The following is a 25,529-nucleotide window of genomic DNA, read 5'->3' as shown; positions in this document are numbered from 1 at the left end:
GGGGACAGAGCGAGACTCCATTTCAAAAAAAAAAAAAGAATAATGGAAATTTCTCAGGACAAAATAGAAGAGAATCAGCTGTTTACAAGGCAACCTTAAATTCTGTGACATTTGCTGTTCTTCAAATTCTGTAACCTAACTCCTTGTAAACTGAGAACATGGGATGGGGAAAGGGAGCCTAGGAATTTGAGGAGAGATCACAATCCCTCACTCTGCTTTCAGCTTGCTGGCCTCTGGTTCCGATGACCAGCACACGATTGTGTGGGACCCGCTGCACCACAAGAAGCTGCTCTCCATGCACACGGGGCACACCGCAAATATCTTCTCTGTCAAGGTGAGCAGGACAAGCCACAGAGCAAGCACAAACCACAGAGCAAGCACAAGAGTGACTGGGCTGTGGCCACGCCATGTTGGTATGTGTGTGTCCCATATACCGTCTAGGGTCACAGACAGCTTTATGATCTAAGTATCTGTTGGTGATTCCTGAAACCTCATTTCTCTTCCATGTTCTTCTTCCTCTTTTAGAGCTAAGCGGCCAATTCTAGATGAATTTATCTTTATGTGAATGGTGGTGGGGGTATGGTTCTGAACATGAACGTAGAGAGCAGGCATACCTGGGTTTGACTCCCTTATCTGCTTCTTGGGCATTGTGTGACCTGAGCAAATCACCTGACCTGTCTGAGCCTGTTTGCTCATCTGTAAAAAAGGAAGCAGCGAAGGAAAATCTCCCAGATTTGTAAACAAATTAATTTTTTTAAAGGGAAATAACAGTCTACAAGGTTGATGTGACAGTTCAATGAGATAATTGATAAAAATAAAGTCTGTGCCCAGTGCTTTTTATCTGTTCTACCCCTTCATAGGAAATGAATATTTTGATTTGTTGGAGGAGGAGAGTTGAGCGGAGGAGAGGTGAGAAGGGGGCTTACAAGTGTCTTCAGACCTTTAAAGCTCTGTTGAAGCCCTGGAAATGACATGAGACATGTTTTTTTGTTGTGGAAAACAGACCTAGGACTAGCGGCTATAAGTCCACAGAATTAAATGTGGGCCTGAGGAAAGAAAGAACTGTCTAATGCTTAGAGCTCTTTGAAAAATGTAGAATGGGCCCCTGGAGGAGATGAGTAAATGTCCTATCCCTGCACTTGTCCACTCGCCAGGTGCTTTATCTCCAAGATTTAAAGTTGGAAGAAATGGCCTGCAAGGAAGGGCCTTTCCAGCTCTGAGATTCTGTAATGGATAGATGTGAGAATGAAGTTGTCCTTCAGAAACCCTCACTATTCTAAGAAATATTTTCCTAATTAATATCAAGAGGAATTACAAGATACCTGAACAAGATGATAGCTCCAAACCTACTTGTTTTCCTAAACCCTTTTTTCTTCTCAAGCTGTGATTCTCGCCTCTAGAGACAGAACAATGATGATTTACCTCTTACATGACTAACGGAAACTGCTTTCTGCCCCTGCAAAGAGTTTAGGTCCAATTTTAGTCTGTACAGTCAGGCCTGGGGAAGGGGACCTAAGCCATTAGTTTAGCATCAGAGCACAAGACATTGATTTCTAACACCAGAATTTCATAATGGTCTTGATACTCCCTAACGGTAAGACCTTGGGAACAGCACTTACAAGCAGACTGTCAGCCTCCTCTTCTATTTAAAAAAAAAAAACAACCTGAAAAGGATTCTTCTTTCTTTAGGTAGTGGAAACACTGCAGATGTATATGTATTTAACTCATGCGCTCCCCCTGGTGGTGACTATGGTGTGCGATGCGTGTGGCAGCAGCCACAGGATCATGACAAGGGCTCCCCAGTTTATTTCTGCTGTGCATTGAGTGTATGCCGTCTCTAGACAGGATTAAAGACTACTGGTTGTCCCTAAAATAATTAAATCATGTCTATTTCATCTAGACCTTGGTCTTTTTTTTTTTGAGGGTGAGTCTTACTCTGAATGTCGCCCAGGCTGGAGTACAGTTGGCACAATCTTGGCTCACTGCAACCTCCACCTCTGGGTTCAAGCGATTCTTGTGCCTCAGCCTCCTAAGTAGCTGGGATTACAGGTGTGCACCACCACACCTGGCAGATTTTTGTATTTTTAGTAGAGATAGGGTTTCACCATGTTGGCCAGGCCAGTTTCGAACTCCTGACCTCAGGTTATCCACCCACCTAAGCCTCCCAAAGTGTTGGGATTACAGGCATGAGCCACAGTGCCTGGCTAGACCTTGTTCTAATGAGCCCTTAGAGAAGCCTATGTGGAAAGAGTGAATTGTTGCTCTTTGTGAACATTTAAAGTCAAGTGGGACATCAGCTGTTTCAGTGTAGGACATTGCCCCTCCCCCAACACTACCACTCAGCCTTGTTGTGGGTAGGGAGGAGCTTTTCAATTTCAAAAAAAAGATATTTCAATTTTTTGAACTCACACGAGAATTCAACACCACTCCCAAATATTTTTTATCCTCAAAGTTATGTGATAGAACTACATACTTTCTTTCTTTTTTCTTTTCTTTTTTTTTTTTTTTTTTTTGAGACAGAGTCTCGCTCTTGTTGCCCAGGCTGGAGTACAGTGGCAAGATCTCGGCTCACCGCAACCTCCGCCTCCCGGGTTCAAGCGATTCTCCTGCCTCAGCCTCCCGAGTAGCTGGGACTACAGGCATACGCCACCACACCCGGCTAATTTTTTGTATTTTTAGTAGAGACAGGGTTTCTCCATGTTGGTAAGGCTGGTCTTGAATTCCCGACCTCAGGTGATCCACCTGCCTCCGCCTCCCAAAGTGCTGGGATTACAGGTGCGAGCCACAGCGCCCAGCCCAGAACTGCATACTTTCTTTTTTCATTATTTGAAGCTATGGTTGCAGCTGTTTTTTTCTTATCAGATGTCATCTGGAGTATTTTGTTCTTGCCTTTATCAGGATGGTGGTTTTTTGTTGTTTTTTTTTTTTGAGATGAAGTCTTGTTTGCTCTGTCACCCATGCTGGAGTGCAGTGATGCCATCTCAGCTCACTGCAACCTCCACCTCCTGGCTTCAAGTGATTCTCCTGCTTCAACCTTCTGAGCAGCTGGGATTGCAGGTGCACACCACCACATCCGGCTAATTTTTTTTGTAGTAAAGACGGGGTTTCACCATGTTGGCCAGGGTGGTCTCAAACTCCTGACCTCAGGTAATCCGCCTACCTCGGCCTCCCAAAGTGTTGGGATTACAGGTGTGAGCCACGGCACCTGGCCGGTTTTTTTTGTTTTTTGTTTTTTGTTTTTTAATAAATACTGCATAGAGATGTATCCTCTCGATGCTCAGCCCTTCCCTATGGTCCAACATTTGAGCTGTTTCCAATATTTGCTATTATAAGAGGCATCCAAGCATTTCTGACCAGGTCCCTTTTTTCTTTTTGGATTATTTCCTTTTTTTTTTTTTTTTTTTTTTTGAGATGGAGTCTCGCTCTGTTGCCCAGGCTGGAGTGCAGTGGTGCGATCTCGGCTCACTGCAAGCTCCGCCTCCCGGGTTCACACCATCCTCCTACCTCAGCCTCCCGAGTAGCTGGGACTACAGGCGCACGCCTGGCTAATTTTTTTATATTTTTAGTAGAGACGGGGTTTCACCGTGTTAGTCAGGATGGTCTGGATCTCCTGACCTTGTGATCTGCCCGCCTGAGCCTCCCAAAGTGCTGGGATTATAGGCATGAGCCACCACGCCTGGCCTGGATTATTTCTTGGAAGTGGAAGTTTTGAGTCAAAAAATAGAAATTGTTTTTAATCTTTGTTACTATTACCAGATTGTTTTTCAGAAGCAGTCAAACTAATTTAAAACACTCACTCCCATCAGGGCATTCTGGCTCATGCCTACAATCCCAGCACTTTGGGAGGCCAAGGCAGGTGGATCACCTGAGGTCAGGAGTTCGAGACCAGCCTGGCCAACATGGTGAAACCCTGTCTCTACTAAAAATACAAAAATTAGCTGGGCGTGGTGGTACACACCTGTAATCCCAGCTACTCAGGAGGCTGACACAGGAGAATCGCTTGAACCCGGGAGGTGGAAGTTGCAGTGAGCCGAGATTGCACCACTGCACTCCAGCCTGGGTGACAGAGCGAGACTCTGTCTCCAAAAAAAAAAAACAAAAAAACAAAACCACACACACCCATTCCCTTAAAACACTCAAAGTCTTTTTCACTTAAGGACTAATTTATTACTTAATCTCTAGGTTACTAAGTAGTCATCATGAGGCAAGTAGAGCATGTGGGAGTCAGACAGACTTGGGCTTGAACACAATCTTGCTGTATATTACTGCTGAACCTCAAGGGTTTGTTTTGTTTTTTATTGTTGTTGTTTTTTTTGAGACAGTCTCGCTTTGTTGCCCAGGCTGTAATGCAGTGGCACAATCTCGGCTCACTGCAGCCTCTGGCTTCCTGCAGCCTCTGCCTCCCGGGTTCAAGGGATTTTCCTGCCTCAGCCTGCTGAGCAGCTGGGATTACAGGCATGAGCCACCGCGCCCAGCCTGCATGGGCTCATTCTCTTATCTGACATGGAGAGAGAAAAGGGTACAGACATCCAGGCTAGCCTCCTTCCGTGGCCATTTCTACTCCTACCACCCACCCCTTCCTCCATTTCTCCTATATAGTTCCTGCCTCACGCTGGGGACCGCATCTTGATCACGGGGGCAGCCGACTCTAAGGTGCATGTGCACGACCTGACAGTAAAGGAGACCATCCACATGTTTGGAGACCACACAAACCGGGTGAAGCGCATCGCCACAGCGCCCATGTGGCCCAACACATTCTGGAGTGCTGCTGAGGATGGCCTTATCCGGTAAGAGTCTGGGGCATCTAGTGGAGCCTGTCGCTCCCCCATCCCATCATCCTATATAGTGTTTCCTTCTACAGACCTAGCTCTTTCCCTCCAGCAGAGGTCCAACCTCCTTTGTCTGCCCAGGGCAGTTGTCTGTGTACAAACTCCACTGGGAACATTTGCTTACTCCGCCCTCACCTTCCTCCCTCTTTGCCCTCCTTTGTACTACCTCTAGGCCCACAAGCTTTTTCTCACCACCTCAGGTGCCCAGGGTCTCTACTGCCTCTGGGCATTCACGTTACTCTTTCCTCTACTTGAGATTCTCTGTCCCCAGCTCTTCCCATGTCAGACTCTTTCTTATCCTAAGGAGATCAGCTTCAGTTACCTCTTCAGAAGCACCTTCTCTGACCATCCTGTCTAAAGTAGACAGACGTTATGCTTTTTTTAACAATTATATCCTCTGTAACTCTAACTGCCACCTGTAGTTATTTTTATTAATTAATTTATTTTTTGAGACAGGGTCTCACTCCATTCTATTGCGGAGGTTGGAGTGCAGTGGCGTGATCATGGCTCACTGCAGCCTTGACTTCCTGGGCTCAGGCGATTCTCCCACCTCAGCCTCCCGAATACCTGGGACTACAGACACGCTCCACCATGCTTGGCTAATTTTTCTATTTTTTTTGTAGAGATGGGGTTTCTCTGTGTTGCCCAGGCAGGTCTCAAACTCCTGGGCTCAAGTGATCCTCCCACCTCGGCCTCCCACAGTGCTAGGATTGCTGGTGTGAGCTACCACACCTGGCCTTATTTTATTTTTACTTATTGGTTTACTTTTTTGTCTGTATCCTCACTAAATAGTAAAAGTAAACTCTCTTAGAGCAACTCCATGTCTGTCTTGTTCTTGGTCGTATCCCTAGAGCCCAGCACAGCGCCTGGCACATAGAGCCGCTTGATACATTTCTCTTGAACAGTTGGTCAGTGGCTATATACCTGGGAGGGGGCAAGCCAGCCGGAAATGGTAAAATGGACTGTCCCCTTTTCCAGTGCCCTGCATTGTTACACATTTGCCTCTACTTCCCTTCATTCTAAAATGGTGTCGTTGCCCTTCTTTAACTCCTTTCTTCAGCTGTGACCTTAGAACTTCTTTCTTATCTCCCCAGCCTGCTTTAATCTGTCTCCCTTGAGTTCCTGTAGGACTTTGCGCCCTCTTTCCTTTTACAGATAAGGAATATCTAAGTCATATATAAATTATAACATAGTCAAGAGCAAGGCAGTGAAGTCAGACAGACCTGGGGTCAAATCCTAGCAATCTCACTCAGTATTTGACTGGGGTAAGTCACTGCATCCCTGAACCTCAGAAGACAGAATGCACTTGGTCAGTGGCAGGTCCAACTCTATGTAGCACTTTTTGACCTTGGCTGACCAGATTTTGCCAGGGCCAGCTGGTAGAAGCGGAGCGTCTAGCGCATTGGGTAGGATCCTAAGTGTTTAGGCATAGGCACAGTCAGAGAAGGTGTCCTAGCAGAAGGTGAACATAAGCTGGGCCTTCCAGAACAGACAGGATTTGGATGAGCAAGGAAAAGCAGAGTGTATTCCCCAGCTTGAGCAGAGTTTGCAAAGGCAGAAATAAACATGGCATGTGCAGGATAAAGAATTCTGTAGTTATAATTGACCCACATTTAGAAAACTGAGGAATAAGGTTGGAGAGAGATGTGAAATTGAGTCTTGAAAACCAGACTGAGGAGTTTGGTAAAAGTAAACTTGTGCTAAAAGTATTGAGGAATCTCTGCAATTTTTTTGAGCAGGAGAGTGATGTAAAATAATATTTTAGGAAGAGCAGCCTGGTGAAGATGGCTTAGAAAGACAAGGTGAACAGCAAAGAGGTGATAACAGATGTCTAGGCAAGAGGGGAGAGCATATAGGTGATGTCCCCCCTACCCACCACTCTCTGAGGATACCTGTGTATTGGCAGCACAAAGTTTCCCCATCTGGAGCGGTGGGAGTTTGCTGCTGTTTGGTAGACTTTTTGGCATTACCTTTACTGTGTGGATGAGACTTTTAGGCTTGCCTTGGCCCATGGTATATCTAGATAGCTCTTAGATGATCTGCAGAGTCTCTTTTCTGTCACCTCCATACCTTGTTTCATGAAAGAAACTAGACTAGGTAGGAACGGAGCAGTGTTTAAGATGCAGTCTCAGAAAGCTTCCCCAGCTCTGCACTTACTAGCAGTGTCATCTCAGTCAGGTTATTCAACATCTTTGAACCTCAATATTCTAATGATACCTAGGGATGGCGTTAGGAATTAATTAAGGGGCAATACTGGACATAAAGCACATTTTCACTAAGTGTTGGTAATCAGTAGTAGTATAATAGTAGCAATAATACTGACATCTGTAGAATATGTACAATAGTATCCACCTTAGGAGTTCTAGTAGAATAAAATAGAATGTGTGAGAAGCCTACTACAGGTACCTGGCACACTGTGGACACTCAAGAAATGGGAGTTGTTTTTGACATTCTTATTTAGAAACAGGTCCAAAGTCCCTCCCAATCCTCTTGCATAACAAGAACTTGTCTTTTCCCCTGCCTTCCTCTCAAGGACCCCAAGCCCCAATTCCCTAACTCTGTCCTCTCTCACAGCCAGTATGACCTTCGAGAGAACAGCAAACACTCGGAGGTGCTGATTGACCTGACAGAGTACTGTGGCCAGCTGGTGGAGGCCAAGTGCCTCACTGTCAACCCCCAGGACAACAACTGCCTGGCAGTTGGGGCCAGCGGGCCCTTCGTGAGGCTCTATGACATCCGCATGATCCATAACCACAGGTATGAATAGTTCAGCCTCCTGTCTCCTGTGAGTAAGTCCCCAGAGAACCTACTGCCCCTTTCCCTCACTGCCATTGCCATGCCCTCTTCTTCTATCACAGCTCACTGCAGCCTCAACCTCCCAGGCTCAAGCGATCCTCCCATCTCAGCCTCTCAAGTAGCTGAGACTACAGTCACACGCCACCTCACTTGGCTAATTTTTTAATTTTTTTTATAGGGGCGGGGTCTTTCCTTGTTGCCCAGGCTGGTCTCAAACTCGAGCTAAAGCAATCTTCCCACCTCGACCTCCCAAAGTGCTGGGACTACAAGCATGAGCCACTGTGCCTGGCCCCTTCTTTTATTTATTTATTTATTGTTTTACTTTTTTATTTTTATTTTTTTTTGAGACAGAGTCTTGCTCTGTCACCCGTGTTGGAGCGCAGTGGCACAATCTCAGCTCACTGCAACCTCTGCCTCCCAGGTTCAAGCTGTTGTCCTGCTTCAGCCTCCCGAGTAGCTGGGATTACAGGCACCTGCCACCACACCTGGCTAATTTTTGTATTATTAGTAGAGACGGGGTTTCACCATGTTGACCAGGCTAGTCTTGAACTCCTGACCTCAGGTGATCTGCCCGCCTAGGCCTCCCAAAGTGTTGGGATTACAGACGTCAGCCACCACACCCAGCCTGGCCCCTTCTTTATGAAATGGACTTTCTTCAATTTTGTGATTTTTAAAAAACTTAATCCTCACTTATGTTGGAAAATATGAAAAGTATAAATTAGGCCAGGCGCGGTGGCTCACACCTGTAATCCCAGCACTTTGGGAGGCCGAGGTGGGCGGATCACGAGGTCAGGAGATCGAGACCATCCTGGCTAACACGGTGAAACCCCGTCTCTACTAAAAATACAAAAAATTAGCCGGGCGTGGTGGCGGGCGCCTGTAGTCCCAGCTACTGGGGAGGCTGAGGCAGGAGAATGGTGTCAACCTGGGAGATGGAGCTTGCAGTGAGCAGAGATCCTGCCACTGCACTCCAGCCTGGGTGGCAGAGTGAGACTCAGTCTCAATTAAAAAAAAAAAAGAAAAAAGAAAAGTATAAATTACCCATAATCTCTTACATAAATTCCTTATGATTTCCTTATATTTATTTATTCTTATAATTTCTTATATAAATCTCTTATAGTGTCTTTCTCAAAGAAATCACTGTATATAATATTTCCTGCTAGTTCTTATAACACGCAGAACCTCCACAGCACTCTCAGACCTGAGTTGCCTCTCCAGCCTGGGCTTTCCATGATTCTTGGGATGGATGCAGGAATGTCGCCTGTTTATTTTCATTCATGGGCTTGGTGACCACTGCTGCCCCTCACACTCTGCATGGCTTGGAGCGGGTCTTGAACCTTAGCTTGCTTGTTTGTAAAATGGGAAAAATAAGGTGGTCATGAAGACCCAGACAGCTTATAGGACCTACCTGGTAAAGCACTGTAATGTATATGTCTGTAATTGTCTAGTTGGTGGGCCTTTGGGGTTGCTTAGGTAAGGAAGAAAAATACCTCCTGTATGTCTCAGATACAAATGTAAGTTTTCGACTAGTGAGTGTGGTCTGGTCTAGCCAGGGGCAGTGCTGTGACTTTAACCTATATGATTTTCCTTCCCACCAGAAAGAGCATGAAGCAGAGCCCTTCAGCGGGTGTGCACACCTTCTGTGACCGGCAGAAACCCCTTCCGGACGGTGCAGCCCAGTATTACGTAGCAGGTAGCGCTCAGCACAGCTCTGGCCCCAAACTCTCGGCTAGATGCTGACTCTTTTGGGAGCAGTCCAGGGAGACAGCATGGCATGGTGGTCAAGAGCAAGGGTTTTAGAGTCAGAGAGACCTGAGCTTTAATCCCAACTCTGCCATTGACAAGCTATGTCACCTTCAGCAAATTACAGAAAAGAAACTCATCAAGGTCAAGTAAAATGGGGTTATAATGACTAAATGAGATAAAATATATAAAGCAGCTAGCCCAGTGCATATAGTAAGGGCTCAACACTTGTAGCTGCTTTTATGCTAAAGTTGATTGGTATAATTTTTGATATGACTGACTTCACACAATCTCATGCCCCTTTGAAGGGGACTGGGACCCTAGTATGACTGGGCTATTCCCTGCAGGTCACCTGCCAGTGAAGCTTCCTGACTACAACAACCGTTTGAGAGTGCTGGTTGCCACCTATGTGACCTTCAGCCCCAATGGCACAGAGCTACTAGTCAACATGGGGGGGGAACAGGTATGTACAGCATAAGGTGGCTCTGCCCCATCACCATTCCATGCCCAGCAGCCAGGGGCATGTACCTTATGTTCACTGCTGAGGCAGACAAGACACAACAGCCTTATGGTAAATGATGTTACATTGAAATGTGGGGGTGATGTGGCATCATTGGAGTTCCCAGAGAGATGTCCTAGCTCAGTCTTTTTATTTCATTTTTTCTTAATGAACTAGATAGAAATATGATAGTATGGCATTTTGGTTAAGAATATAGGCTTTGGAATGGACAGACTTCTGTTCAAATGCTGGCCTGCTGTTCAGCAGCTGTTTACTGTGACTTTGAGCAAATCTATTTTTCTGAGCCTCAGTTTCCTCGTCTGCTATTTTCCTAGGAGGAAATCCCTGGGGCTCAGAGCATGCAGCTCAGAGCAAGCTGTGGGTTAGTGCCAGCTTTGGGAAGTGTTCTTTGATAATGGCAGGTTGCTAAACCTTCTGTTTGTGTGCTCTCAGGATATTTAGTAAGCCTTGCATAGATTTATTTACTCTACCAACACTGAGCACTTACTCTGGGACTCGCATTATTATAAATATAATAGAGACAAGTGGGAAATATGATCCATCCCCAGGCTGATGGGAGACATGACAAATGAAACAGTTAATGACATTACAAGGCAAGGCCCAAATATATACAAATGAAACGGGATGCAGAATAGGTGAGGATAAGCCAGACATTCCTGGACCTGTCCAAGGAATCATGAAAAGCTCAGGAGTAGTGCTAGGGTAAACATTTGGCTTTGTGACCTTTGAGGACTTCTTCATCTTTTTAAACATGTGACGTGTTTTTTTTTTTTTTTTTGAGTTGGAGTTTCGCTCTTGTTGCCCAGGCTGGAGGGCAATGGTGCGATCTTGGCTCACTGCAACCTCCGCTCTGCCTCCTGGATTTAAGCAATTCTCCTGCCTCAGCCTTCCAAGTAGCTGGGATTACAGGCACGTGCCACGCCTGGCTAATTTTGTATTTTTAGTAGAGATGGAGTTTCACGATGTTGGTCAGGCTAGTCTTGAACTCCTGACTTCAGGTGATCCGCCCACCTCACTCTCCCAAATGCTGGGATTACAGACATTAACCACTGCACCTGACCTTCTATTTTGTTTGTTTGTTTGTTTTGAGGCAGGGTCTCACTCTGTCACCCAGGCTGGAGTGCAGTGGTACAATCTCGGGTCACTGCAGCCTCGACATCCCAGGCTCAAGTGATTCCCCCACCTCAGCCTCCTGAGTAGCTGGGACCACAGGCACACGCCACCACACCTGGCTAGTTTTGTATTTCTTGTAAAGACGGGGTTTTGCCATGTTGCCCAAGCTGGTCTCAAACTCCTGGGCTCAAGCAACCACCCTCCTGCCTCAGCCTCCTAAAGTGCTAGGATTACAGGCTACGCCACCATGCCCAGCCAAATGTGATTCTAATTAATGATAGTATTTCAAGCAGGACTTTGGGTAGATCAGATAGCCCACCCTGAATGCTAGAGCTAGGAAGATTTTCCAGCCTGAGGTTTGATGGAAGTACCTCTTAGGATAGCTTGATGGTTCTATGCTCAACACTCACTGTGTTCCAAGACTCTAGTTCTTGAGAAACCAAGACCTGCTTACTGGTTCAACCACATCCTTACCTCACAGCTTCCATCTCTTTTTTTGCCCCCCTCAACTCTAGGTCTATTTGTTTGACTTGACTTACAAGCAGCGGCCGTACACCTTCCTCTTGCCTAGAAAATGCCACTCCTCGGGGGGTAAGTTCTCCCTTAGGGTATCTCTACTGTGGCGGTGTAGGGGAGCTTGAGTGCATGCTACACCTGCTGAGAAGCCTGCCCTTTACTCTGGACTGTGATCCTCCAAAAATAGCAGATCTCTGAAATAACCCCACCTATGCAGTAAGAAAGAGGATGACAATAGAGCAGAGATCTCTTCAAGAGCTTTGCATCACTGCCCTTTTTGCTTCCCTCTGAAAAGACAGGTTCCTTCCATGGCTTGGCTCTTGAGAACCTGAAGTAGTTCCCCTCTCCTTTGTATCCTGGCCCAGTCTTCTCATTGATTTCTTCCTGGGGCCTACAGTTGATTTAGGCACCTCCTCACTCCATTCCCACCCCCAGCCCCAGCCCCAGCCCCAGCCCCAGCCCCAGCCCCAGCCCCAGCTGAGTAATGCCACGGTGAAGTTGTGTCCCTCGCCAGCCAGCAGAGGGCGCACGGGCTTTTCTTTATGTCAGAACTTGCTTTCTGGGAATGGATCTTACTCTGGGAGAACAGTCCCACGATGGAACCATCAGACCCCGTGATGGAAGCTAGAGGGCTGCCAGGAAGAAATGGGTCCTCTTCCTGAGTTGTTGCTGTCACTTTCTCACTATCTCCTGCCAGAAGTCCAGAATGGCAAGATGTCCACCAACGGTGTGTCCAACGGTGTGTCCAATGGCCTGCACCTTCATAGCAATGGCTTCCGGCTGCCGGAGAGTAGGGGACATGTCAGGTGAGGCCAGCTGGCTTGTCCAGCCCTCCAAGCCCCAGTTACACTGTATGGACTGGAGGGAGGGACATAACCTGTAAATCTTCCTCCTGACCCACACCCACTCATGCATCCCAGAGAGTGAGGACCAAGGCAAAGAGCCTTCTTGGAGGGTGGCTAGTGTTTCCAGTGCCCCTCTGCCTGGCGAACATAGTCATGGTCAGACTGTAGCTCTAGCCTGTTGGTACCAGTAACTGGGGTCAGGACTCAGGAGCTAGCTGCCTCTTAGCACTGAGCTGTCTCCAAAAAGGGGCTGCATACAAATGGGCCTCCGCATTATATTATTCCCCATCCTATAGCATATCCTTGCCTCTTTTCTCTGCCAGCCTCTGTGCTGGGCTTTGGATACAGACATGCTCAAATTCCCTAGCCTTGAGAGAAATAGAGTTCTCTAGACAGCGATCCACAGGAGGGACTCGGGTGGTCATAAGGTTCAGCTCAGCATGGAGGCAGGTGGTATCAGCTACTACCATGCCCAGGAGTTTAAGTACAGCTTCATTTCTGCCCTTCTTCTTTTCACTGGCTGAGAGTATTTGGAATGGTATTTGGAATGGAATTCCAAATGGTATTCCCTATCACAGTAACAGGTAATATCCCAGACCAGGGTAGTGGTCCCCTCTTCCAGATAGCAGTCAGATCCCAGTGGCCAAGAAAACCTGGGTGGCCCTCAGGCCATGTTACAGACTCCCTGAGGGACTGCTCTGACCTTCTTTGACTGTTCTGACTTGGCTCTATTTCCCCTGCAGCCCCCAAGTAGAGCTACCACCATACCTGGAGCGTGTGAAACAGCAAGCCAATGAGGCTTTTGCCTGCCAGCAGTGGACCCAAGCCATTCAGCTTTACAGCAAGGCTGTGCAGAGGGCCCCTCACAATGCCATGCTTTATGGAAACCGAGCAGCAGCCTACATGAAGCGCAAGTGGTGAGTGGCCACTGCAGACGGGATCTGGGTCAGGATGAGGGAGAAAGCAGCTGGACCAAAAGGCAGGGGCCTGATGGAGCCAAGTTGCCAAGGCATCCAGGGAGAGTGGCAAGAACATATTGCTGCCTCTTAGGGCTTCTTGGCCTCTCCTCCCTACCTCCAGGCTAATGGTGGGCAGGCACCTGACCCATTAATCAGGAAGTCTCAAGCACTAAGGAAGCTCACAGTTACGTGGAACATGTTCAAAACTAGTTTCTACATGGCATATTATTATAAAGTGCTGTGGCCCCTGGGGAAGTATGAGTTGAGGACTGTTAGTCCCAACTGTTGGAGAATTGGACTTTGAAGAGCAGTGGAATCTTGCTAAGTGGAAATGAGGGGTTTGGTGAATTCAGTTGGTATGTGTCTAAAATATTCTGCAGTCCCTTGCCCCCCTAAGGCTTGCTTTCTGTGTTCTTAGACCCTTTGGACTGAGTACAAACCATATCCCAGAGATCCAAAGCTGGCTATGGGTCACGCTAGGGTATGGTGGCTGGTAATAAAGAAGTGGACCATATCTGAAAGAACTCCTCATCTTTGGAGACCATCAGGGCGCCCAGCCCTACTGCCTGCAGCACCAGCAGGCAAGCAGACATGCAGACCCCGCCCCCCCCATCCCCTAGCCAAGGCCAGGACTAGAGATGGATAGAGCTGGGCCCACAGCCATTTCTGCTCCGTCTGGCATCCGTCGGCTCTGCCCAGACAGACAGGCCAGCTGGTGTGCCATCGTCTGGCTGCAACTCGGCAGGCCAGAGAGGGAAACTTAAGAAACCCACCCAAGTCAGCAGGATGGTAATGCTAGGTGGGGGTGGGGAAGATGCTGTCCCCCGGCCTTAGCTAAGGCATCAGGAGTTGGCCAAGGGCTCAGGTGGTAGCCAAACCCAGGAGATGACTGTTTTGGGTGAATCGTGAGTTGATTCACCTCTCTGTCCAACAAACAGTTGGGTAGAACTCAGTGGTCCTCATCCAGGCTGTAGGCTAAGAGCTCAGCTTCACTCCTGCATTCTTGCTAAGAGAGGTTGGTGATTTCCCAATCCATATGTGCCCTCAGCATGTTCTCTGAGCTCCTACTATGTGCTAGGTACTAGGAACACAAAGTTCTATCCCTCTGAGTTCCTGTGCTCCAGAGGAGCCTCTCCAGACAGTGGGTAAAGTGGTGGACATAGTTCAGCATTAAAGAGATAGGAAGTAGTGAGTCTTGTGAATGGTCAGGTAAAGGGCTGTGGGCATCAAGAAAAGTTGGGTCGCTTTAGCTGGGGAGCAGAGAAGCATCAGAAAGACATGGCGTCTGAATGGGCTTTAAGTGTAGGCAGGCTTAGACAGGAGATGAAGGAGAGGAGGGGCCTGTGGGGGAAGGACATTCCAGGGAGATGAAATGGTGTGAACAAAGGCGTGGGGGTGGGGGACTGACTGAAGAGCTTGTTTGCAGAACAGCAAATCCATTTGGCTGGAGCAGAGGGTTCGGAAAGGGACTGGCAGGAGATGAGTCTGTGAGGTAGCCTGGGGCCGGCCTAGGGAGAGCTTGGAATGCAGAGCGGTGACGTTGGCCTCGATTCAGTGCATGATGGGCAGCTACTGGAGAGTTCTGAGCAGGAGAGGGATGTGCTGAGGGCTGTCCTTTCAGGGAGATTGATCTGGCAGTGAGTCTAGGAAGGGTGAGCCCTGGGGCCAGCCTGCTCTCTACCCCCATCCCCACATGCCTGCCAGTGACCCCTAGAATGTCACATTCTGTCCTGGGCCAGTCTCCCCAGGGCTGCCATCTGCTCCTGGATGCAGTGGGAGCTGTCACCCTCTGGCTCCTGGCTGGTCTCTGGTTTGGCTCTCCCCAGGAGCTCAGAGGGGCACCTTGCAGGCAGTAATTGGGTTTCCAAACAGTGCCTGCTCCTTCGTCACAGCCACTCATCCTGACGCAGGCCACGCCATTGAAGCAGCTCTGTTTCCTGCCTGCCCCCACATGGGCTGAGCTGCTGGTTCCTGGTCTGAGCGTGGCTGCTCCGAGGACTGGGTGCTCCCTCTGAGTGCTGCAGAAGGAGGCTCAGGAAGAACCTTCCTATGTCAGGCCTGCCTTAGCCATGCCAGATTGTTGTGAGCTGTGCCCTTGGAGAAGGGGCCATTAACTCTAAGGGGTGCCTCTTACTGCTGCTTGGCACAGTTGGGTCCTAGGCCTACTCCAGCCCAGCTGAAAAAAAAAAAATGGCTTCTGAAGAAGCAGTTCCTGTGGCCTGTCTGGCTCTCCAGACAAGAGGCAAGGACAGGTCTGTGGGTGCTGGGGGAGTATGCTTCCTATATTCTGGCACAGGGTGGGAAAAGGAGGGGCTTCTCTGACCTCCTTTCACTTCCTCTTTCCCCGCTTCCCCATCAAAAGCACTCCCACTTCCCTTCATCCGTGCTTCAGGAGGTCGGAGAAGTGAGTAGGGACGATTTGGAGCTCCTGGTGTGCACAACCCCCCTTACCATCAGCTTCCAGAGAGCTGACTCTGCCAGACTGTCAGGCCCCATCCTCCAGCCCCAGGAGGTAGAGGCCACAGCTGCTGTGGATCAGTCAGCCAGGACAGGGGGGGGTCTGGCTGAGGGCTTGCTGCCTGCTGGTCAGACCCTGCGTCCCCAGCCTGACACTTCTGGCTTCCCCAGACCACAGAACTGTCCTTGAGGGCCCCCTGCCTTGGATGTGGCTTTGAAGGCCAGCCGGGGGTGATTTGAGAAGGTGGATGGGGGAAGAGAGAAGGAGGGCTTGGGGAGCCTGTGGTGGGCAAGATGCCAGGCCTTCTGCTGCAGAGCTGCGGGTGCCTGGGGTGAGCCAGTGTGCAGTTGCACTCTGTGCCCAGCAGAGGGCAGCCTGACACCAGCTTTTGCCACCCTCAAGACCTCAGGGTTTCCTGGCTTGCTCCTTAACCATACTCTGTCTCCTGATGGGGGAGGCCTGGGCTGAGCCAGGATTCTCTTCGTCCTCAAGTCCCCTTGCCATGAGATCTGTCAGTGGTGGGCTGGGGTGGCCACAGGAAGCAGAGGAGACTGAATGGGGACCCCTTGCTTGCCACGTGGCTCCACCTCCAAGCCACTCTTCCCTGCCTTCCCAGGGATGGTGACCACTATGATGCCCTGAGGGACTGCCTCAAGGCCATCTCCCTAAACCCATGCCACCTGAAGGCACACTTTCGCCTGGCCCGCTGCCTCTTTGAGCTCAAGTATGTGGCTGAAGCCCTGGAGTGCCTGGACGACTTCAAAGGGAAATTTCCGGAGCAGGCCCACAGCAGCGCTTGTGATGCATTGGGCCGCGACATCACAGCTGCCCTCTTCTCTAAAAATGATGGTGGTGAGTGGGCACTGAGGAGGGGGTGCTGTTACTCTTTCTCTTTGAGATGCTGCATGACATTCTGGAGAGGTCATGGTTCTGGGATTGGAGAGGCCTGGGTTCAGATGTTGATTCAGAAACCATGCAACTTTGGGGCAGTTACTTGGTCTCTCTCTGAGAGTGTTTCCTGGTCTGAAAAGGAGGCATGCCAGCACCTCCCACTGAGCGTTTCTATTGAGGATCAGCATGTTTAAATGGCATGTTTAAAGCACCTGGGGGAGTGCCTGGTGCCCAGGATAGGAGGAAGCTGAGCTCAGTCAGGCTCCCGCTAGGCATTCGCACCTGCTTCGACAGGGCCCTGGTGGTTCCACTCGGGCATCTGAGAGGCAGAAGCTGGTCATTGTGTTTGTTCCGAGTGTACAAGTGCAGCAGAGACAATAGCGCAGAGCAGTAGAAATGCCTCAGGCTTGGAATGTGGGGCGTCGGTTCCAAATGCAGCTCCACCATGTGACTGTGTGGCCTTGGAGAAAGCACAGCCTCTCTAACTACCTGCACAAAGAGCACGAAGCCCTGCCCAGCTCACCTCAGTGTGCTGGAGAATGAACTGGGCCATTGGAGTGTGGTCTGTAAACGTGAACGGTGAGCTCATAGGAGGCAGACATGGATCTTCACCTCTCTCCTTTGCAGTTTACCAACCACGTGATAAATTCATTTGTTTAATGAATAGTTATCAGACAACTGCCATGTACCAGGCACTGTGCTGGGTCCTGGGAATAGAGCTGTGACTAAGTCACATGGAATTTCTGTGTTTATGGCATTTACAGTCTAGTGAAGGAACCAAGTGATAAAGGAGAAACAAAAAAGTATGACAAGTGCCATGGGGACCTGAATGGTGTGCATGTTGGGGGGGGAGCTTGATGGCATTCTGGGGTTCTTCGGGAAGAAACATTTAAACTAAGATCTAAAGGATCCAAAGGAAGCATTAACTAGATACAAAATATAGCTGTGTGGCCTAGCACGGTGGCTCACGCTTATAATCCCAGCACTTTGGGAGGCTGATGTGGGAAAATTGCTTGAGCCCAGGAGTTCAATATCAGCTAGGACAACATAGCAAGATCCCATCTCAACAAAAGAAAAATTAAAAAAAATTAGCCAGGGGTGGTGGCACACACCTGTAGTCCCAGCTCCTCGGGCAGCTGAGGCAGGAGGATCACTTGAGCCCAGGAGGTCAAGGCTACAGTGAGCCATGATCACACCACTGCACTCCAGCCTGGGTGACAGAGCAAAATCCTGTCTCAAACAACAACAACAACAAAATGTAGCTGTGGGAGATGCAGAGCTCCTGGCATACGGACCAGCATGCTCCAAGGCCCTGAAGCAGGTATGAGTGAGTCACTTTTAAGGAACTGAGAAAACTTGTGTGACTTTACCTGTCACTTAACTGATCAGTGACTCTCATTTGGGACCCTAATAACTTGTCTTCCAGAGGGTAAGGGCATGGTCCTTACTGCCCTAAGTGCCATGAATCTGTTTATAAAAGTCACCCAGGCTGGGCTCGGTGGCTCATGCCTGTAATCCCAGCACTTTGGGAGGCCAAGGCAGGTGGATCACCTGAGGTCAGGAGTTCGAGACCAGCCTGGCCAATGTGGCAAAACCACGTCTCTACTAAAAATACAAAAATTAGCTGGGCGTGGTGGCACGTGCGTGGTAGTCCCAGTTACTCAGGAGGCTGAGCCAGGAGAATCGCTTGAACCTTGGAGGTGGAGGTTGCAGTGAGCCGAGATCACGCCACTGCACTCCAGCCTGCGTGACCATCTCAAAAAAAAAAAAAAAGTCATCCATTCTCTCTTTGCTAGTGCCTCACTCTACCCTCCCCTGCCTCTTACCTCCACAGAAATAGACTTTGAGTCTCTGCATCTTTGGGGCTTTCAGGCCCTCATTTAGGGACCTGAACCAGGGCCCTCCTGGCATCAAAGGTCTCCTCTTGAACATCCTCAGGGGCTAGATCCAAAGATGCATTTTCCTCACAACCTTTCCCCAGTTTTCCAGGATAAGGGTGGAGGCAGGTAGTTCTATGTTGTCAGACTTTGGACTGAAAACAGAGCCATAGGTGGGGGAAAATAGGGAAGGAGAGAAAGGAACAAGGCGCTTACCTTTTCTGGATCTCTGTCCCCAGAGGAGAAGAAGGGACCTGGTGGCGGCGCCCCAGTCCGCCTCCGCAGCACGAGCCGCAAGGACTCCATCTCAGAGGATGAAATGGTGCTGCGGGAGCGAAGCTACGACTATCAGTTCCGCTACTGCGGCCACTGCAACACCACCACGGATATCAAAGAAGCCAATTTCTTTGGCAGGTCCGAGGCCCTGAAGAGGAGGGTGCAGCCCAGTTGGCAGCGGGAGGTTGAGTGGGGAGTGTTGGGGCATAATGGTTTCAGAGAAGAATCTCAAATCCCTGCTCTGCCTCTGTACCCTTGGGCAAATGGCTTCACCTTTGTCAGCCTCTAAAGTGTTTTAATCTATGAAATGACCAACCTGCCATGCCCATTTATGAGGCCATAACAAGGACTAATAAGATAACCCAAGTAGAGCCTCTAGCACAGTGCCTGAACTACTCCTTCATCCCCCACCTCCTTCTCCCTCTGTCTGCATGTGCCAGAGCTTGGTTTCTTTATCTCATTCAAGGAACCTCCCTCTGCTTGAGAGTATGAGGCAGCAGCCCTCCAAGGCTGGGAATCTTGGCACATCTGTTTTGTGCTCAAAACTGTGCCCTGTGTACTAAGGGACAAACTCTGTGTTTCAGACACCATCATCCCCACCCCTCATTTGTAGATGTACTTTCTTTGGGTAGGTGAGACACATGAACATGAATCAAGAATCTCTCCATAGGCCAGGCACAGTGGCTCATGCCTGTAATCCCAGCACTTGGGGAGGCTGAAGCAGGAGGATCGCTTGAGCCCAGGAGTTTGAGACCAGCCTGGACAGCATAGACCCCCATCTCTACAAAAAATGTTTTAAATTATCTGGGTGTGGTGACATGCACCTGTAGTCCCAGCTATTCAGGAGGTTGACATTGGAGGACCAGTTAAGGCCACAGTGAGCCATGATCATGCCAGTGTACTCCAGCTTGGGTGACAGAATGAGACCCTGTCTCAAAAAAAAAGAATCCATCAAGATGCCCTCTAAATGTCAGTGGTGTGTGAGGGGCACAGGGAGTCTGGATGCCAGAAGCCTGGAACTGCTCAGGGGAGGCTTAAAACAGGGTATTTTAGAGATCCGAGAGATGATGTAAGATGATCCTGGCCCAAGGAGGTAATAATGAACTGTAGGGGAGACTGTCTTGGAGAAATCCAGGTAGTCGCTGGCCCTAGGTTTAAGAGAACAGTGACCAGGGCTATATACCTGGAGGAATTCTGGGTCAAGTGCACACCCCAGCGTGTGGGGGACTGAGTGGCTGCAGACTTCCTTGCTCCCCCTTTACCTAGGCCATGCAGCCTCTACTTGAGGCTGTAGAGCAGTACCCCACCTGACCTCCCTGCCCTTTGCCCCCCCGCCAGCAACGCTCAGTATATCGTCAGTGGCTCTGACGATGGCTCCTTCTTCATCTGGGAAAAGGAGACCACCAACCTGGTCCGTGTGCTCCAAGGGGATGAGTCCATTGTCAACTGCCTGCAGCCACACCCCAGCTACTGCTTCCTGGCCACCAGTGGCATCGATCCTGTTGTGCGGCTCTGGAACCCCCGACCAGAGGTGAGGGTGCAGAGCCAAGCAGAGAGGAGGGCAGGGACTCTGTGGAAGGCTCCAGTGGAGCCTGCTAGCGCAGGTAAGAGAAATGAGCCACCCAGAGGCTAGAAGCTGCTGAGTAAGCCTTACCCCGGGGCCCAAGGCTGTGTTCTCAGATTCCAGAAGCTCCAAATGCAGCAGCAATTCTCCAGAAGCTGTGCAGAGGCCCTGGTCACAAGGGAACTATGCAGGCTTTGGCATCTGGTAGGCCTAAGTTTGAATCCAGTCTCCTCACTCGCTGCCTGAGAGACTTCACCATCTCTGACCCAGGCTTTTAATCATCTGTACATTGGGAATGGGAATGACAGCACCACCTTGAAAGGTTGTGGTGAGGAGTAAAGAAGAAATGCCTGTGAAGTGTCCAGCCCACAAGGACACTTAGGACAGTGGAGTCCCCTCCACTCCCAGGGTGGGTAGCCAGGGAAGCTGGCTTGGTGCCTCCCCTTCCCCTCTGCCCTACTGCTTCCCTCTTCCCAGCTGGCAAAACAAAAGTCAAGTGGTATGTCTGATTCCCAAGATAATTTGCTGTGACTTTTAAAGAGAGGACCCCTATAGGCTTCCCCATTGAGAGGAGAGGAGAAAGAAAGATGAAGCAAGAGTTGTGGCAACAAAACAGAATGGGGTGGGGAAGTTGTATCTGCCCCTTGTCCCAGGTATCCCAGTATGTGTGTCCAACATATCCTGGTGTGTACTGTCCCCCACGTATATCCCAGCATGTTATGACCTGCCTGTATATCCTGAGGTGGCGTATCCCCGCATATATATTCCAGCGTGAGCACCCCCAACAATATGTAGCCAAGGTTGTGTGTTCCCCTCCACCATATACGCCTCCTGGCATGTACGTGTACCTCCCCCATAGATAGTTTAGTCTGTGTATTTCCCTCCCCCTCCCCTATATGTGTACTCTGGTGCCTCTCCCTCCCTGAGCCCCACGTGCGTCACCCCTTTCTCCACCACAGAGTGAAGACCTCACAGGCCGAGTCGTGGAAGATATGGAGGGTGCTTCACAGGCCAACCAGCGGCGCATGAATGCAGACCCGTTGGAGGTGATGCTGCTCAACATGGGCTACCGGATCACGGGCCTGAGCAGTGGGGGTGCCGGGGCCTCTGATGATGAGGACAGCTCTGAGGGCCAGGTGCAGTGCCGGCCCAGCTAGACCCTCCAGCCCTGGTCCCCAGCCCCTGCTACTGGCCGGACCCTCTGCCCTGGGCAGGAGGTCAGGGGATTCTGTTTTGGTTTGTCTTCCCCACCACCCTTTTTTTTCATTTCCCCTGTTTTGTTTGTTAGTTTGGCGTTAGGGGTGGAGGTTGCTACAACTTGCTGGCTTTCGGACTCTGGGCTGATTGTCCCCTGACTATCCCCAGCCCTGAAAAAAAGAGCAGGAGGGGACACCCCTCCATATGCCCCCCCCCCCCATCTCCTGCTTTCATGTCCCTGGAGGGCTCTGGCCTGCCTCAAAACCCCTTCTGCCTCAGGTGGGGAGGAACAAGCTGAACTGTCTTCAGGGACTGTCCTGCCCTTTAGCTGGCAGCAGGAGGAGGAGTGGGATTCCCAATTGGTAAGGGCTCGCCTTGGCCTGTTGCCACTCTTGCTCCCTAGCCTGCAAGGCTAGCTCCCCTGTGGTCTTCAGGAAAGGTTTTGAAAAAGGATGGGTCCCACCCTCCCTCCAGAGCCACCAGTATTAGAGCGGAACCAAAAGGAAGGATGGGAGCCCTGGAGTGGGCAAGACCAGGCCACCTGCTGAGGTCGCTGTGGAGCACCCTCGCTCCTTTCCTGGCTACTAGCTCTGGCCCTGCACCTACTCTCACTGGCCACCTCTGGAGGCTCTGCCTTTCCCAAGGGCCCTGGCAGAGGGTGGGGCACTGCACCTTACCCCACCCATCCATGCCAGCACTTCTGCACTACGGCCGTTCTCCTCTTGGGCGCTCCTCAGCCTCACTGTGACCTTTCTGCCAGAGCTCCCAGCCAGGCCTACTCTGCTGAGGTGGCGCTTCCTGCTAAGGGCCCTTCTCTGCCCTTTCTGCCCTCCTTGCCATCCCACATGCTGAGCCGCCACAAAGACCAAAGAAGTGATGGCTTTTCTCTGTCCCCTGCTGCTCTGAGGGGAGAGGGGTGGGTCTCCTGAGCCACTCAGATGGGAAAGTCCCTTACTCGGCCCCTCCCTCCCCAGCAGCCCCAAGCTTTACACTGGATGCAGCGATCAACCCACCACTCACCAGGCCTCTCCTCCCCTCTGCCCCCGGCTCTTAGCTCCAGCTGCTCCAGGTAGTTGGTTCATCCTTCCCCCTCTCTCCCTCCCTGCTTCCCCTCAGTGCTTACTTGGCTCCAGCCCTCCAGCTGCAGCCCCTGGGGAAAAGCAGCCTCCCTTCTCCTCTCCCTCCACTCCCTCGCTCCCTCCCTCAGCCCCTGTCTCTGCCAGGTGCCTCCTCTCAGTCAGGCTTCAGAGCAGCCCTGGAGACAGGAGGGCCATGTTAAAAGCTTTTTCACAGTTTTAAGAAGACAAGAGGAGGGTGAGGATAGTGGTGGGGGGTCTGGCACCATCTCATTGCTTTAATCCCAGCAACACAGGTGGCAGCTTCTCCCCCTTCCTTCCCACCCCAGTCCCTCTTTCCACCCCTCTCTTCTAGCTTGGTAATGAAGTATATTTATTGGTGAAGGAAACAGCTGCTGCTGCTTCTCCTGCTGCTGGGACCTGCTCCCCTGTCTCTTCTCCGTGACCTTTCTCTAGCCAGGGAGAAGGGAGAGCAGGAGTATTGGGGCTGGGCCCTGGGGCCCAAGGACCAGCTGGGTCCCCTTTGCTTTCTTGTGTTCCAGCCACCTGCCATTTCCTCCCTGCCTCCCACCCTCCCTCCCTGCCCCCCTGTCCTGCTTCCCACCCCCTGCCTGCCCAGCCTGGGCCCTGCAGTGTGGAGAGACACATAAGCCTTACTGTCCTCTGGGGGCAGGAGCCGAGCCTTTTTGTTGCTCCGCTCCCAGGAGAGTGAGGGTGACGCAATTGATTAAAACCATTTTGTTCTAGGTGTGGCTGGTGGCATTTGTGGGGTGCAGATGGGTCTTGGAACCAAAGTGAGGGCACCTGGTCCCTCACCTCTGCAGCTCTATGACTTAGTAACCACACCTCTACTGGACAGAATGAGGCCTGCCTTGAAGGGTCACCGTGAGCAGCAGCCACCCAGCCCAGCAGGGCTGAGTGCAGAGCCCAGCTCTCATGGCTGTGATTTGTAATCATCAGCTTTCACTCTCTGGCTGTTTTCTCATCAGTAAAATAAGGGACTTGGAATCTTAGTGGTTTTTCAAACCATTTTACATTGTGACCCAATATACACATGATTACTTGTACATATGTGTGTGTGTATATATATATAAAAAAAGAACAAAAGTTTTACACAATAATATTTACCCTTGCTACATGCAGTGTACTCTGCTTACCCTTCTGTTTTATTAGGGGAAAAAATATGGTTATAACCCACTAAATTGATTTCACATATGCAAGTTTTTGAAGTGCCCTGGATTAGATAATCTCTTGGACTAGACGTTCCTGAACTTTCTTAGCTCACAGCACCATTACCATCTCAGTAATTTTTTCATGGAGCCTCTAAGCCAAAATAAATAACAGTTCAATTTATTAAGTAGTTAAGTCCAAATCACTTAAAAAGTATTTATGTCCTAACAAGTTAGTTGCCATTTAAAAAATAATACACCTGAATTGGAAGAAACAATATTTATTTCATTCTTTTTTTTTTTTTTTTTTTTTTTGAGATGGAGTCTTGCTCTGTTACCCAGGCTGGAGTGCAGTGGCATGATCTCAGCTCACTGCAACCACCGCCTCCTGGGTTCAAGTGATTCTCCTACCACAGCCTCCCAAGTAGCTGGGATTACAGGCATGTGCCACCATGCCCAGCTATTTTTTTTTTTGTATGTTTATTTATTTTTTATTTTTTATTTTTTTCGAGACAGTTTCGTTTTTGTCGCCCAGGCTGGAGTGCAATTGTGCAATTGTGGCTCACTGCAACCTCCGCCTCCTGGGTTCAAGCGATTCTCCTGCCTCAGCCTCCCAAGTAGCTGGGATTACAGGTGCCCGCCACCACACCCAGCTAATTTTTTGTATTTTTAGCAGAGATGGGGTTTCACCACCTTGGCCAGGCTGGTCTCAAACTCCTGACCTCAGGTGATCTGCCCGCCTCAACCTCCCAAAGTGCTGGGATTACAGGTGTGAGCCACCGCGCCCAGCCTTCATTCTTAAACAACTGCAATTACTAATGGGATCTATGCTGCCCATTGGGCACTGAACAACTTGTTAAATTTTCTAATCAAAGCAAACACTGCTGCCTTCATTTCCTGTCCCACATTGATTTTCATTTGCTTTTTATCACAGCAACCACTAAAGACCCAGCTTCTTTTTTTTTTTTTTTTTTGAGGCGGAGTCTTGCTCTGTTGCCCAGGCTGGAGTGCAGTGGTGCGATTTCAGCTCACCGCAAGCTCCACCTTCTGAGTTCATGCCATTCTCCTGCCTCAGCCTCCTGAGTAGCTGGGACTACAGGCAGCTGCCACCAGACCTGGCTTATTTTTTGTGTTTTTAGTAGAGATGGGGTTTCACCACATTAGCCAAGATGGTCTCGATCTCCTGACCTTGTGGTCCACCTGCCTCGGCCTCCCAAAGTGCTGGGATTACAGGCATAAGCCACTGCGCCCGGCCAAGACCCAGCTTCTTAAAGATGACATAATCAAAAGGATTGTGGCATAATGTAATAATGGAACTATGAACTACCTTGAGCTAATAGTTCTCTCATTAGCCAAAGATGTTGAATATCTTTCAAAATATCCTACTTTGCCCCCTGTGAATTTGCTGTGGGTGCCCTCAGGCACCTTGATGTACAGTTTGGGAACTATGGTTTAGTCTGTGGGAACAGCAGTTCCACTACTGAAACTACTGAGAGGTCCTGCCGGAAACACAATAGGTGGTATTATAAAACAGATACTGTGGGCTGGTATCATTCCTCTGTGTACCCAAATTAACATCTGCAGAAGCTTCTTGAAGGCATTTCCAGACCAGGCAAAGGAGGGACAATGTTCCAGACCAGGGAGTAGTGCAGAGTCTCAGGTTCCTTCATGAACCCTGAGTGACTCCATCTGGCTGGATT

At 49.8% G+C, this 25,529-nt stretch overlaps 1 protein-coding gene across 3 annotated transcripts in view; it reads left to right on the top strand.

The window, feature by feature from the left end:
- Positions 1 to 23,727, top strand: part of WDTC1 (WD and tetratricopeptide repeats 1) — a 72,047-nt gene extending 48,320 nt beyond the window's left edge. Inside the window, exons 5-18 of one of the 3 annotated variants that reach the window (XM_055389128.2) lie at positions 223 to 334; positions 4,600 to 4,787; positions 7,404 to 7,586; positions 9,224 to 9,318; positions 9,716 to 9,831; positions 11,517 to 11,592; positions 12,215 to 12,323; positions 13,106 to 13,279; positions 16,396 to 16,631; positions 18,787 to 18,961; positions 20,162 to 20,354; positions 21,347 to 21,433; positions 21,864 to 21,946; positions 23,408 to 23,727. In XM_055389128.2, the coding sequence (XP_055245103.1) occupies positions 223 to 334; positions 4,600 to 4,787; positions 7,404 to 7,586; positions 9,224 to 9,318; positions 9,716 to 9,831; positions 11,517 to 11,592; positions 12,215 to 12,323; positions 13,106 to 13,279; positions 16,396 to 16,631; positions 18,787 to 18,961; positions 20,162 to 20,354; positions 21,347 to 21,433; positions 21,864 to 21,946; positions 23,408 to 23,492 (1,912 nt within the window). In that variant the 3' untranslated portion in view covers positions 23,493 to 23,727. Of the gene's footprint in view, positions 1 to 222; positions 335 to 4,599; positions 4,788 to 7,403; positions 7,587 to 9,223; positions 9,319 to 9,715; positions 9,832 to 11,516; positions 11,593 to 12,214; positions 12,324 to 13,105; positions 13,280 to 16,395; positions 16,632 to 18,786; positions 18,962 to 20,161; positions 20,355 to 21,346 lie in introns of all 3 variants that reach the window. The other 2 variants (XM_055389133.2, XM_055389129.2) reach the window with 2 other exon arrangements.
- Positions 23,728 to 25,529: the final 1,802 nt, after the last annotated feature.

Source organism: Gorilla gorilla, chromosome 1, assembly GCF_029281585.2.
Source record: "Gorilla gorilla gorilla isolate KB3781 chromosome 1, NHGRI_mGorGor1-v2.1_pri, whole genome shotgun sequence".
NCBI lineage: Eukaryota > Metazoa > Chordata > Mammalia > Primates > Hominidae > Gorilla > Gorilla gorilla.
This window is presented reverse-complemented; position numbering and strand designations above follow the sequence as displayed.